The sequence below is a fragment of the Microtus pennsylvanicus genome, chromosome 7 (assembly GCF_037038515.1).
Source record: "Microtus pennsylvanicus isolate mMicPen1 chromosome 7, mMicPen1.hap1, whole genome shotgun sequence".
Classification (NCBI taxonomy): Eukaryota; Metazoa; Chordata; class Mammalia; order Rodentia; family Cricetidae; genus Microtus; species Microtus pennsylvanicus.
This window is the reverse complement of record NC_134585.1, coordinates 57,236,886-57,251,615: the sequence shown is the minus strand read 5'-3', so window position 1 is coordinate 57,251,615 and position 14,730 is coordinate 57,236,886. Positions and strand designations below refer to the sequence as shown.

At 50.6% G+C, this 14,730-nt stretch overlaps 1 protein-coding gene across 3 annotated transcripts in view; it reads left to right on the top strand.

Annotated features, from left to right (window-relative positions):
• The window catches only part of Daam2 (dishevelled associated activator of morphogenesis 2), a 113,294-nt gene extending 98,813 nt beyond the window's left edge, over window positions 1-14,481 (top strand). For all 3 annotated transcript variants that reach the window (XM_075980954.1, XM_075980955.1, XM_075980953.1), the window contains exons 18-25: window positions 633-739; window positions 936-1,024; window positions 5,828-5,996; window positions 6,524-6,631; window positions 8,192-8,252; window positions 9,724-9,855; window positions 11,445-11,615; window positions 11,930-14,481. In XM_075980954.1, the coding sequence (XP_075837069.1) occupies window positions 633-739; window positions 936-1,024; window positions 5,828-5,996; window positions 6,524-6,631; window positions 8,192-8,252; window positions 9,724-9,855; window positions 11,445-11,615; window positions 11,930-12,151 (1,059 nt within the window). In that variant the 3' untranslated portion in view covers window positions 12,152-14,481. The remainder of the gene's footprint in view (window positions 1-632; window positions 740-935; window positions 1,025-5,827; window positions 5,997-6,523; window positions 6,632-8,191; window positions 8,253-9,723; window positions 9,856-11,444; window positions 11,616-11,929) is intronic.
• Window positions 14,482-14,730: the final 249 nt, after the last annotated feature.

The following is a 14,730-nucleotide window of genomic DNA, read 5'->3' as shown; positions in this document are numbered from 1 at the left end:
GTGCTGTGTCTACTTGATGCCTGGTGAGAGATCAAAGCATGGTAGAGGGCATCATGGGAGGAGACAGAGAAGATGCCATAGCTTCGACTTCTCTTATCAGGCCACTAATGCCACTACTAGGACCCCACCCTTGCGACCTCATCTCACCCCACCCAAAGGCTCTACTGCCTGATGTCATTAATGGGGAAGTTTCCATATGTGAACTGCAGAGGGACACTTTCAAACCGTAGCACCAAGACTGGAGAGGTGACTCAGGGGTTAAGAGCACTTACAGATGTTTAGTTCCCAGCACCCACACAATGCTGGGTGACTCTAGTTCCAGGGGATCTGCTTCCCTCTACTGGTCACTGCAGGCACTGCACCCACATGGCGCACTTGGAGAAAAGACCTGAGCTCGCTCTGTAGCCCGGCTGACCTCAAAACTGATGTATATAGTAGATTGGCCTCAACTCTCTAGGTAGCTCAAGCTTGCCTTGAGATTGGAAGGGAGCCCAGGCTGTCTTTGAACTCTTAATCCCCCTGCACCAGCAGGCCCTCCCACTATTGAGCAGAGGCAACGCATGAGCGTCTCCATCCTCACACTGTGTGCACTGCTCAACAGCTTCGCTCCTGACCTCACCTGCTCTTTACAGCTCCTCAAGTTCATCCCAGAGAAGAGCGACATCGACCTCCTCGAGGAGCACAAGCACGAGATTGAGCGGATGGCGCGCGCAGACCGCTTCCTCTATGAAATGAGCAGGTCAGATGGGCACTGGGTGCAGCAGGAGGGAGGAGACTCAGGGCCCAGCTAGGCCAGTGGGGCACTGGGCTAGCAGGAGGAGCAGGGGTCAGGTGTCAGCTCTGCCAAGAAAGGGGAGTGAAGGATGGCCTAAGAGGAGGCTAAAGCTGTCTTGGAGTCATGGGTCCGCCTGTGACATAGCCTGCCCTGTCCGTAGGATTGACCACTACCAGCAGCGACTCCAGGCCCTCTTCTTCAAGAAGAAATTCCAGGAACGGCTGGCAGAGGCCAAGCCCAAAGTTGAAGGTAGGGCTGGGGCCTGTGGTGAGCACCTGAAGTGGGGACAAGACTCGGGATTAACTAGTGGCAGTGGCACAGAGGGAAATTTCTGCCTTACCCTGACCCCAGAGACATACCCAAGTTAAGAATAACTACAACATTTGTATTTTCAGCAGGGTTTCATGTGGCCTAGGCTAGCCTCCAGTTTACTATGTAACTGACGCTAGTCTTGAACTCCTAATCTCCTTGCCTCCACCTTCCAAGTGATGGGATTGCAGGAATGCACCACCAACTAGAAATATAATTATTATAGGGAAATGCTTTTGTTTATGTGTAGTGAAGAGCAGCAGGCTGCGTTCCTGGCGCCCGGCCGCCCACATGGCTAGCTTTATACCCGAAATAACAACACACAAATCGTGTTCTTTTAAACACTGCTTGACCCATTAGCTCTAGCTTCTTACTGGCTAACTCTCACATCTTGATTAAACCATTTCTAATGAGTGTAGCACCACAAGGTGGTGTCTTACCGGGAATATTCTTAACCTGCATCCATCTCGGAGAAGAGAGCTATGGCGACTGCCTGAATCTGCTTTCTTTCTCCCAGAATTCTGTTCTGTCTACTCCACCCACCTAAGGGCTGGCCTATCAAAGGCCAAGCAGTTTCTTTATTAATTAACCAATGAAAGCAACAGATAGATAGATGACACTCCCACATCGTTTATGTTGGCTTAAGTGCCAACCATATGATGTTCCCCTCTTCCTCAGCATTGACTCCCTGGTGTGGGACAGCTGTTGACTTCTGTCCCGACTTGTGACAGGAAGGACCAGGAAATAGGAATGGAGCCAGCACTCTTCTTGGAGCCTGGCATGCAGACTCACCACCATTTCCTATTTGAGAAGCACCAAGTTCACAAAGTCTACTGGGTGTATTTGCTGTATGAGCTCATCAGAGCAAAGGCAACCACATAGAACCTAGACGTATCCAGCTTGATACAGAGTCTGGGTGATGCAGGCCTCCTCCAGATTGCCATTTCTGAGACTCGTGAGGAGTTCTGAGGACATGTAGATGCTTGCTGCCCTCCTAACTGGTCCCTTCCTTCATCACTAATCAGAGAGCAAATCCTTGGGGCTGCCTGTGGGGGAGGCAGATAAACAGGACGAAGGAGTTGTGAGAAAGGATGGGGGCAGGATGGTGGGCAGAAATGTGCACCCAGCAAGGCAGACGCAGGAGAAACTGGTTGGGGGCTCACTTGGGGGTAAGGAGAAGACTTATAGTGCAGGAAGAACAAGAAACCATCTTGGATGCTCAGGGTGCCAGGCTGGAGACATAGCAGAGCATGGGTGCCCCCTGCTGGACACTCTCTGAGATGCCTAGTTCAGAGAGCAGGTTGAGAGCAGGTAGGATTTCTGGAATAGGAGTTTGGAGAGATAAAGGCAGTGGTGTTCAGTCTGTGCACATGGGTACATGCAACAAGGGACCTTCAGACAGTGACAAAGAACAGATTATCCATCTGGGGTATGTCCTTGCCCCTGTGACGGGCAAGGCTTTTTCATCTCCACTCTCTTCCTATTGCAAAGTACTTTGGGGACCAAGGTGTTGGTGCTCGACTATTTATGCCTCTTAGATCAGTGGAGCAAACCTGAGTGGCCATTTGGAACCATGGAAGCAGAGTGGCTTGGGCACTGGGAAGGTGTCATCTTCGACTGTTAGGTACTCCAAGGGGACGTACCCAAGCTCTAAGGCTCAGCCAGGCTCAGCCAGGATGCTCCATGTAGCCTCTCTTTAGTATCAAGCTACATAGAAAGAGACATGCTGGCGAGAACATCTGCAGGGATGCCACAGACTATAGCTGAGGTTTGTATATGCCCTCCACTATGGGTGGCTGCTGTCCCTGAGGGGCTTTGAGCCAGGCTGGGGAGTTGTCTGAAGGCATCTACACACACGATCCTGTCAGTGTGCTTGGCTGTTTGGCACGGGACTCCATATTTATTCCCCCTTCTAGCTCTTCCAGAAGTACTCCTTAAATAGCTAAGATCGAGCTACCTCAGCTGGCTGTGGAGCCATTGACACCCCCCCCCCAGACAGGGCTCCAGTGAAGTTACCTCAGGGCTGACACCCACCCTCCCCTCCCCCAGACAGGGCTCCAGGTGAAGTTACCTCAGGCTGACACCCACCCTCCCCACCCCCAGACAGGGCTCCAGTGAAGTTACTTCAGGGCTGACACCCACCCTCCCCTCCCCCAGACAGGGCTCCAGTGAAGTTACTTCAGGGCTGACACTCACCCTCCCTTCCCCCAGACAGGGCTCCAGGTGAAGTTACCTCAGGCTGACACCCACCCTCCCCTCCCCCAGACAGGGCTCCAGTGAAGTTACTTCAGGGCTGACACCCACCCTCCCCTCCTCCAGACAGGGCTCCAGGTGAAGTTACCTCAGGGCTGACACCCACCCTCCCCTCCCCCAGACAGGGCTCCAGTGAAATTACTTGGGGGCATTTTACCAAGTTTGACAAATTTCCCAGTTTTGCTTTGAATATATCTCCCTATGAATACATTCATTGCTGAGTATACTAAATTTACCAATTCTCATTACCAGTAGGTTCACTAAATATAGCCCGGATGAATGTGACTGTAAATGTAATATTCTTATGAATGTATTCATGAACATATTATTCTCGTGGATGCTCCGAAATGCCAGCATCACGGACGGGAGATTTCTCATCGCCTCTGATTTCCTTTCAACTCTGATCATTTTCTGTTTTGTCAACATTTTTAGCATTTTTAAAGGATATTCCTTTATAGATTTTTTTTTCAAACAGCCCACCAACCTTAGAAAATTCTCCCTAGTAATATAAGTAACTGAGGACTTCTGCAAGTAAGTTTTCTTTTCTTTTTCTTTCTTTCTTCACTCCCCCCCCCCCCCCCGTCCGAGACAAGATTTCTCTGTATAGACTTGGCTGTCCTGGTACTCACTTTGTAGACCAGACTGGCTTTGAACTCAGAGATCTGCTGCCTCTGTCTCCCTAGTGCTGGGATTAAAGATTGGGCCACTTCTGCCCATTTTGTTTGCCTTTTTGAAAATAAACTTTTTGCTGAAATATGGCAATACACAGAGGGGCCCACAAATCATTACAGCTGTTCCCACTGGACAGTTGGGGAGTGATCCCCATCCTGGCCATGGTAAGAAACTGAATATTTCCAAGCCATGCGTCCCTTCTTGTCCTTTGGTTGTGAGCCTTAGCCTTCATGGCTGAGCCATTTCTTCAGCCAAGCCACAGTCCCCTTTGAGACAGGGTCTCTCTTCATAGCCTAACAGTCCTCAAACACATTCTGTAGACCAGACTGGCCTTGACCTCAGAGATCCACCTGCCTCTCGAGTGCTGGGGCTAAAGGAGGTACCACCACCACCGCCTGGCTCCAGCCTTCTTCACATGCCTCTCCCGACATTAGAAATGTCACCCCGCCAAGTGAGCATCCTCTCTCCTCTTCAGAGTTATCATGATGTTTGGATGAATTTTTCTAATTTCAGTTTTCTATAAATGGAATAATGTGCTGAGTGATTTTTATTTTTTTATTTTTGCTTACGTCTTAAGAATTGCACTGCCCCTGGGGTGGTGGAGCTGTTGATCAAGGCAGTGTCTGTCCTCCCACTTTCTAAGGCCCCAGTGACCGACCAAAGTTCGAGTGCACTGAAGTTCCCCCTTGGAAGCCAATGAGTGGTTACCGACAGGCATGTGGGTGACCCCAAAGCAGTCACACTGAAAGGCAGTCTCCGGCTTCTACACAAATGCATGCACATGCACACAGACACATGCGTGCATGCACTGGGAACAACCTAAATAAGCAGGCATGACAGGGTGTGTTAGCTCATAGAATGTGTGATCTAAAGGCTATGTGGACACTTCTCACTTCTCATTTTATAATATCTTCTCCACATTTTTAACTGACTGAAAATTTCTACAAACTTTTGCCCTGGAGTTTTCCTTTATAGGTGATATGTGTTTGTTGTGTGTGTGGCATGTGCACACATGTGTGCACAGTGCACATCCATGTACATGCATGCAGAGGCCAGAGGAGGGCATCAGATGTCCATCTCTCTCCATCTTGGCTTCTTGCTTGGGCTAGATTGGATGGCCAGGATTCTCTTGTCTGTGGTTCCCCTCTTTCTCCAGCACTGGGGTTACAGCCCTACATATAGTTATACCTGTATTTTTTGTAGGTGCTGAGGATTTGAACTTGAGTCCTCTTACTTTCATAATGACTGTCCCACCCAATGGGGCATCATCTTCCAAGCCTCAAAGGCTTCATTTTATTTTTATAACAAGCACCTTCAGGAATCTCCCATCCACAAAGCCAGAGATCACCAAGTGGTTTGATCTTCTTCCAGCTATCTCAGACCCAAAGCATCATCTGAGGATGGTACCTGAGGCTGACCTCTGACCTCCACGTATACCTGCACATGAATACATACATACGTGCACCCATGTGAACATACACACACACATACAATACAGAATTTCAAAATGTGTCAAAACATCCCATAATAAAAGCTCCAAGAAGCACAACATTGGTCAGGTCTAGAAAAAATAAAACTGCCATATCTAAGCATGTATTCATAAAAAATGATAATAATCTTTGTGTGTATGATGAGATAGTTTCGATGATTCTAGAGGCGATCTACTGTGAGGATAGACTAGTGTTGTCCTGAAGAGAATGTGTAGTTGCTATCCAAGAGTTGAAAAGGTAGCCCCTTCCATAATCCTTCTGGGAAGCCAGGAGCCCTGCTGTCCTGGCTCAGTCTGTGCAGCGTCCTGAGCTGTCTCTCTTCTCCCAGCCATCCTGCTGGCCTCCAGGGAGCTGACCCTCAGCAAGCGTCTGAAGCAGATGCTGGAGGTGGTCCTAGCCATCGGTAACTTCATGAACAAGGGGCAGCGCGGGGGTGCCTACGGGTTCCGGGTAGCCAGTCTCAACAAGATTGCTGACACGAAGTCCAGTATTGACAGGTGAGAACTGGGGGCTCCTCCGCCCTGTCTCACCCCTCTAACCTTCTGCTCTCTCTCCATTCCAGCTTCCTTGTCCATGTTTAAAATATTGTAAAGAATTATTTTAGTTTGGGGTGGTGTGGGGGGGTGTGGTGTGGTGTGTGTGTATGTGGTGTGTGTGGTGTATGTATGTAGTGTGTGTGTGTATGTGGTGTATGTGGTGTGGTGTGTGTGTGTGTATGTGGTGTGTGTGGTGTGTGTGTGTGTATGTGGTGTGTGTGGTGTGTGGTGTGTGTGTGTGTGTGTGTGTGTGTGTGTGTGTGTGTGTGTGTGTGTGTGTAGTTGCCTGTGGGACCAGCAGAGGACACTGGATCCCCTGGCACTGAAGTTTCAGCATTTGCGGATGCTCAGAACCAAACTCAGGTCCTCTGGCAGAGCAGAAAGCCCCGTAACTGCTGAACATCTCTCCAGCCCCTTCTTTGTTTTTTCCTCCCGTTACACTACGTCTGGTTTCATCACCCCTCTCCTGACACATCTGTCACCCACAGGAACATCTCTCTGCTTCATTACCTGATCATGATCCTGGAGAAGCACTTCCCTGACATCCTAAACATGCCCGCGGAGCTGCGGCACCTATCAGAAGCCGCCAAAGTCAAGTAAGCAGCCCCTCCGTGCTTTCTTGGCCTGTGACCACACTTGTGGCTTCCCTCACTTGAGAGGACACTGGCAATGGGCAGTGTCTTGGTATGCTTTTAGAAGAACCAGAGACAGCTTGCTCTCTGAGGTGCCAATCATCTTATTTCAGAGGTGCTTCTGGAAAATACCAGAAGAATGAGGAAGTAAGCTGTGTATAAAAATAAAGCCTGCAACAGATGCATCGAGCCAGCGCCAGCTGCACTGTGGGCAGACAAAACTTAAGCCTAACATGAAAACACCTTCTCTGCTTATTGCGGGGTGGGGGAGGGGGATAGCCATGCAGCACACTGGCTGAGTGTCCTGGGGTGTGAGCATAACTCTAACAAGCAGAGGGGGCCAACTCAGAATAAAGACCACTTGGCTAGGGGCTAGAGAGATGACTCAGTGGTTAACAGCACCACCTGTAATTCCAGAGGACCCCAGTTCAAATCCCGGCACCCCATGGCGGCTCACAAACATCTGTAACTTCAGTTCCAGGGGATCCAATGTTCTCTTCTGGCCTCCTCGGGCACCAGGAATGCATATGGTGTAAAACACACACACACATAAAATAAATTAAAAACTAAGCATATATTTAATAGCCTGGTGTTGGAAGAATGGGGACCTTCCTTGAACTGTAACGGGCAGGGCATCCACAACACTTGCTAAGGTTGTTAGACTAAATCTGGGGTCTTGGGAAGCCAGAAATGCTAAAGCTAACAGGTACTCAGTGCCACTGTGTAAGATATTCTGTGCTCTAACAAACCACTGAGATTTGGTAACTCTAAAAATTAGAAGTGTATTTGACACGTGGCTCTGGAGAATTGGAAATTCAGGAGCATGGTGCCAGATCTGGTAAACATCTGCTACACCACAGTGTGACAGCGGCATCCCAGGCTAACAGCCACAGTGCCATCTCAGGGGCCACCCTCAGGACCGACCTTATCATGTCTTTCCACATTCACCTCTACCACCAACCCTGTTAAATGACGATGAACACCATGAAGGTCACAGGAAGAAATGAACCAAGTCAGATGCTAACATGAGGATGTTTTTGATAGGGCTTGGGAGATAGTGCAGCAGGTAGCACTGTGGTCTGAGTGCTGTATCTAAAACCCAAGCAAGCAAGCAAACAAACAAACAAAACCAAGATGGACAGGTCCTACGGAGACACCTGAAGTTGTCTATTGACTTCCACATGCGTGCGTGAGCACACACATGTGCACCTGCACTTCTCTCTCTCTCTCTTTCTCTCTCTCTCTCTCTCTCTCTCTCTCTCTCTCTCTCTCTCTCTCTCTCTCTCACACACACACACACACACACACACACAACATTTGGAAGGATCCATGGAGCAGAGCTTTCACTCTGATACATTATAGACACCAACAGGCACACAGCGAGGTGATCCGCTGGAGGTGATCAGCAGGCTAAGAGGGGCTGGAACGTAATGTTGCCGTGCTTCAAGCTGCCCTCTCTCTGAGCCATCCTTGGCTCCTCACACCCAGAGCTGATGGTGTCTTTCCTCTCCTATCTCCCCACAGCTTGGCAGAGCTGGAGAAGGAGGTGGGCAATCTCAGGAGGGGCCTCCAAGCAGTGGAGGTGGTAAGTGAGCTTGCTGAACTTTCATGGAGGCTTTTGTGGAGAAGCCAGTGTTGCTGCCACCACTGGGTCCCGTGTCCCCTGCTGCCACATCTCAGACAGCAGAAACCCTGTGTGATACACTTCGATGACCTGGGGCTCCTGGATAAGAAGGTGGGACAGCCGCACAGTGGACAGAGCCTTCAGGAAAACGTGATCCACCTTCTTGGGGTTTACATTTAGACCCTGACAGAGACTCTATGTCACCTGCTCAGGTTTGACCACAGTGAGTGCAGGGGCTGAGCTGACTATGGGAGGCATACAGCAGTGTGGCAGTGGGGATGGCCAGCCTCATGAGATCCTATCTTACACCTCTTCCCTTCATGCCTGAACTAGTGGAGGCCCTGAGGGCTCATCCACTCATTGATGAGAATTTAGGCATCTTAGTCTTTTGAGATGGCTAAACAAGTCCATCAAAGGGTGGCTTTGCTAAACAAGACATTTACCTCTTAGAATGTGGCATGGTGGACCATTCAAGATCAAAGGGTTGACAGGTCTGATGTCCTAAGGGCCTGGTCCTCATGGGTGGGACCTTCTCACTGTGTGCTTACCTGACAGAAAGGACAAACTCCCTGGGACTCACCGATAGGACCACTATACAAAGACAGTGCTCTTATGACCTAGTCACTTGACAGGAGTGTCCAACCCATGGCCTGTAGGTCACATGAGCTTCAGGAGAGCTGTGAATGGGGCCTGGCACAAGCTCACAAACTTACTTAAGACATTATGGGTTTTTAAAATTATCTTTTCATAACCTGGTCGTGTACTTCTCAAGTGTGCACTTTGTAGATAACAACATCATGCCATAGTGTCAAACCTTTGGATGCACCTTTGGATCCACCTCCTTGCTTTGCCTTAGGGGTTAGGATTTCAGTACTGGCATATTGAAAGGACACAGACACTGGATCCCAGCACTGGGTCTCTGATCCTGTTACTACCATTGCTGTTCTCACACCTTCATAGCTGATGCACTCTCTGAGACATCTTTAACTCTTTGTCCCTCACACCTGGAAACTAGAGACTTTTCCCAGAATTCCCAAGAAGGAAGGGGGAGGGTAAGAGGAGAATCAAGTCAGGCTAAAGTTAGGAACCTTCTTATGTTGCTACCATGGGTGTGATGGCTTCCATCTTGATGGTTCTGGAAAGCGCTACTTAGAGTGTGGATCACAGCTCAGCAGCAAGATTTCCCAGACAATACTACTTGCCCCCGATTCACTCAATCGCCATTCCAGAAAGGATGGTGGTGGTGGTGATGGGTTAGGGAAGGATATAAACACCTGCCCAGACCAGCAACTCTCAGAGGCAGCATTGCCTTCAGGACTGTGAACCCAGGTTCACCTTTTCCGAAGGCATGTGCAATGTCCTGTGGCTAACAAGGAGCATGGTGGCCCCTGGATGCTTTCTGTCTAAATTGTGCTTTTTTTTCCCTTCCCAGGAGTTGGAATATCAAAAGTGCCAGGCACGGGACCCCAATGACAAATTTGTTCCTGTCATGACTGACTTCATCACAGTGTCCAGCTTCAGTTTCTCAGAGCTGGAGGACCAGCTCAATGAGGCCAGGGATAAGGTAAAGGTGGCCCAGAACCCCCCCACACTCCCCATTGCTCCTCAACTCATCATTGCCTAGGCCTGATTCCCACCTGGTCTGGGAAAAACCCAGTGCCTCAGAGCCTAGAGAAATCCCATCTCCTCTGCCTCCAAGGTAACCAAAGACAACCTCATTCTGCAGAGACCAGCGTTCACTGTTTAGGTACCCAAGCAGCAGAAGCACTGTTTTCAGTTTGATTGTTGTGTTTGTGTGTGTGCTTTTGTACACCTGCATGGGAGACCAGAGGTCAACCTCGGGTGTCATTCCTTAGGAGCCAAAGGCCTTAGTTTTTGAAACAGGGTCTCATTAGGACCTGGGTCTCAATAATTAGGCTAGACTGGTTGGCCAGCAAGTTTCAGAGATCCTCTTGCATCCTCCTCCCCAGTGCTGAGATCACGTCACCAAACCCTGGCTGGGATCAATGACTCAGGTCATTGCCCTTGCATGGCAAGCACTTGACTGAATGAGCCCCACCCCAGTCCTACCTTATCCTCACCCCAGTCCCACCCCATCCCCACCCCCAGACACTCCCAAACCCAGCCTAGCCCCACCCCGCCCCCACAGCATCCTCACCCAGGTACCCACAAAACCCAACCTAGCCCCACCCCATTCCCATCTCAGTCCCACCCCATCCCTACTCCAGGCCCCCAGCCCCAACCTAGCCTCACTCCACTCCAACTCTACCCCATCCCCACCGCATTCCCACCGCATCCCCACCACGTGTCTCATTTTTCGCCCACCTACCATACAGGTTTGCTGAAAGTTTATAGTCGTATTAAACAGAAGTAAACATTGAGAAGAGGGTTTCAGTCACTTGGGTGAGCATCCCAAGTGCCTAGCTCAGCTGTGAACTTGCTGGCACTCTACCTGTGTGGATGCAAAAGGACCCAAGTGCAGGGTTACCTTTAATGTGTGGTCTTTTATTCAGGAGACCCAGGGTAGGGCTGGAGAGGCAGCATTTCCAGCAAACTCCCAGAAAGAGCTCAGGCTGCTAGTCCCAGGAAGACTTTTTGCGTGGGGACATGTTTCCTAAATATCGCGTGAGTTGGGTAAGAGAACACAGTGCTCAAAGTCAGAGTGGTGCCTGCTTCATGGACACAGCCAGTCACTCTGTCACCCCATTTAACCCCACAATAATGCCGTGAGGTTGATCCCACTTCACAGGTGAAGAAGTCAAGTCACAGAAGGGCTAAGTAAGTCACCCATCAACTAAGTCACCCAATGATTAGATGGCCTGTGAGGGGCCTTTCCATTCCATCCAGCCAGTGCCTGACTTTAGCTAAGCCTTCCCCAGGTCACCATCTCCTGATCCGAGGTGGCATGAAGGGAGACTATCAGGGACACTCAACCCACCAACCCAGAGGTCAGCCTCATGGGTTTTTTTGGGGGGGAGGGGGAGATAACAAGGTAGGGACAAAGAATGACTCACTAGTGAATTTTGTAGGTGAACCCTGGGGTTTGAATCTTCTGTCTTCATGCCTACAATTCCGCAGTTTGGACTAGGCTCAACTGGGAGCTAGCTGACCGCAGGCTTGGGCTTACCACACTTCTGCCTGCGTCTTTTACAGTTTGCCAAGGCGTTGACACACTTTGGAGAACAGGAAAGTAAGATGCAGCCGGACGAGTTCTTCGGCATCTTTGATACCTTCTTGCAGGCCTTCTTGGAGGCCCGGCAGGACCTGGAGGCCATGAGGAGGAGGAAAGAAGAGGATGAGCGGAGGGCACGCATGGAATCCATGGTGAGGGCTGGGCCTGGCTGGGGACAGGATGTGGCAGTATAGGGTATGAAGGACAGGATGCTCCTTGGAATATGTGAGATTAAATAGAAGCTGGGCACATTTTAGGGGCACTGTTAGCCTCAAAAGAGAAACATCTCCCACCTTGGGGAGAGAAAGCCATGTAAGGTGGGGATGGTGGGGTATCTAGAGAAGAAGCAGAGCGGTCCCTGGCAGGTGAAGCATGTCCAGGGTAGGGGTAGGCTCGGGCTGGGAGAGCAGCTAAGGACCAGAGAGCTGCTGGCAGTCCCTGAGTCTCCTCTCCTTTCCACTCTCAGTTGAAGGAGCAGCGTGAAAAAGAGAGATGGCAGAGGCAGCGGAAGGTTCTGACAGGCGGCACACTGGAGGAGAGTGGAGAGTTCGATGACCTGGTGTCAGCTTTGCGTTCTGGAGAAGTTTTTGACAAGGACTTAAGCAAGTTCAAGCGCAACCGCAAGCGAACAGGGACTCAGGCTCCAGAGGTCACCCGCGAGCGGGCAATAAACAGGCTAAATTATTGACTTGGGGACCGGGTACTGGCCACATAGCAGCAGGCCTGGAGATAGGGAAACAGGAGCTGAAGAGAAGCAGCAATGACCGAAGTGATTTGGAAGGCTGGGTTTGGGAGCCCTGGGCTGGGTCCTAGGGCCTGTGTGCGGCTAGACCAGGTGTCTCCCACACTGATGGACGGTCTTCTCTCATCTCTCCGCTACATTATTCACGTCCTGTCTCTCCCTGTGACCCTCCCTCTCCTGACCGTCATTGTCTAAGACCAGCTTTCATATCCCTGGCAGGCCCTGGGCTTTGGTCAGGAAATCCCAGGCTGGAGGACATGGTTCTCCATACCTTACATTGGCACAGAGCTGTTTAAAATCCAGGAGATCACATTCCCTTTCCGAACTCCCATACATTATGTGGTGGAGTGGGACCTGAGAGCCAGCAGCAGGGACTCATGGCTCCCATCAGAAGAGACAGGTCAATGGAACATGGATCTGGGGTAGACTAGAGGCCTTATGTGTTCTAGTGAGATAGCTCTAGCATCCAGAAGGATGCATGTAGAAAGGGATCAGACCCAGCAAGTGAGTTGTTTGCATTTTTTCTAGAGTAGGTTCTGAGGTCTCTCCTCTTCTCCCAGCCACCCCCATCCCACCCACTAATCTCTGGTCCCCAGATTCATCTCTTGATTGCAGAACTCTGGCTCCCCAGCAGCTTATAGTATGGCTCTGGTAAGAAGGGGTATCTGAGAAGGCCCTCCTTCACTGCTTTACCAGGTTCAGGCATAGGGGCCCCAAAGCAACCTGACCATTGTCTGGGTTTCCAGTGGTTTCTGACCAGAAGACAACACTCAAATGCTTCACTCCCATGGAAGTGCCTCACTGCCCGCTCACTCGGCTGGCCCCTTCCATGCCAGTGGTCTCTCAGGCTCCATCTGAGGTCACGCAGAGCTCCGTGTACTTGGCTGCAGCTGGCCTTGGGAGCTGTTCCCAAGGGCTAGAACCACCTGCCATATTTGACTGGCATTCTGAGGGAGACACCTAGATGGGGCTGAGAGGAGGGGGGAGGAGAGCTTCTGAAGGATGCTCACCTCAGGGTTTTGCCCCTACATCGTGCCCAGTTTGGCGCCTCAGCCTGGCTTGTGTGGGGCCCCTCTGGCCCTGTTTACTCCTGTCCATCTTCAGTTGTTTTTAAAGGCACAGGTGGGCAGCACTACTCTATCTACACAAATGTTCTACATGGAGCAGGGAAGATCAACTCCGCGAAGGTTCTAATTGTCTAGAGCACCTGGTCCCTCTCACCTTGAGACCAGTCTTGCATGGTGACCATCTGCCAGCTCCTGGACCATCGCATCTAACCCCCTGTCTCGGCGTCATTGCCAGGGACTGTTCAGGCCTGTAGCTGCCCACCTTGATTTCCTGCATGAGACTCTCGGGGTGGGGAGAAGCACAGGGTTCAGCTGGGCATGTGCACTGATTTGAGAGGGGCAGCAAGTATGAAGAAGCCAGCCCGAGAGGGCAAAAGGGCTTCTCAGAAGAGTGGCTAATGTCCCCTGCCCCAACAAAGTCTTGAGAGTGAGGAGGCTGGAGCTGGACCACTTCCCATCTCCTTCCAAACTGGCCAGGCTGTCAGCCTAACAAGCTAGGGGCAGGCAGCAGGCGTGACTGTGTTCTGCCTTCCCAAGCACCATAAAGACTGGACAAGCACTGGGAAAGACAAGATGGAAGTTCCTGAAAGAACGTGTTGGATCCTCAGAAAAGCCATTTGGCATCTCTCCAGAGCCCAGCCATTTCACCCCAAAGAATTTTGCCTTCTCTATTTATTATTTTCCAAATCTGGCCAGTGGCTCTGGTGCTGTATGTCTTTGTAACCAGATTTCAACAGTGCCTTGGACCACGGACCACTGTGGGTGACTGAGCAGGAAGTGACTGGTGCCCAGCGGGGGTCCTCAGTGTTAGATGATGTCTATCTACCCCAGTACTGCCCCACCCTTCCTGCTGCCTGTGGCCCCACTGCTCCAGGTAACCTTGTGCACAATGCAAGATTCACAGTCCAGCCAACACATCCCTTCTCAGCAGCGGCAAACTTCCCCAAATGTAAGTTTGTCCAGGGAGTAGAAGGACGACGCTCTCCAGGTGGGTACAGGCGCTTCCCATCCACTCCTATTGCCACCAACTGAGGAGCTGTGACCACCTCCCCAGGACATGTCAACCTTCATGCCAAGACCACTCACCAGCTGCTGCAGAAGACAAATAAGGCTCATATATGTACAGAATCTACAGTGTCCTCTTTACCTGCACCCTTTTTTAAGAATATATTGTAATACTAAAAGATATTAAATTCATCCTCACCCCAACCTGCCTAGAAGCTTTTCTTCCTATGTGGACTTGGGTTGTACAGGAGTGAGCTGGGCCAGTGGTGGGCTGAAGCTAGCTCCTGGCAGTTTCATCCAGTTCCATGAGGGCCAATGTACATTTTCTGGAATGTTCCAAACCAACTGAGGTTATGTGGATGGCTTGAGTTGGGGACATTTGTCACAGGAACCCGTTCATGTTTTAAAGAGCCAATTGTTCAGCATTTGCCATCACACAAGGCAGAGGGGACA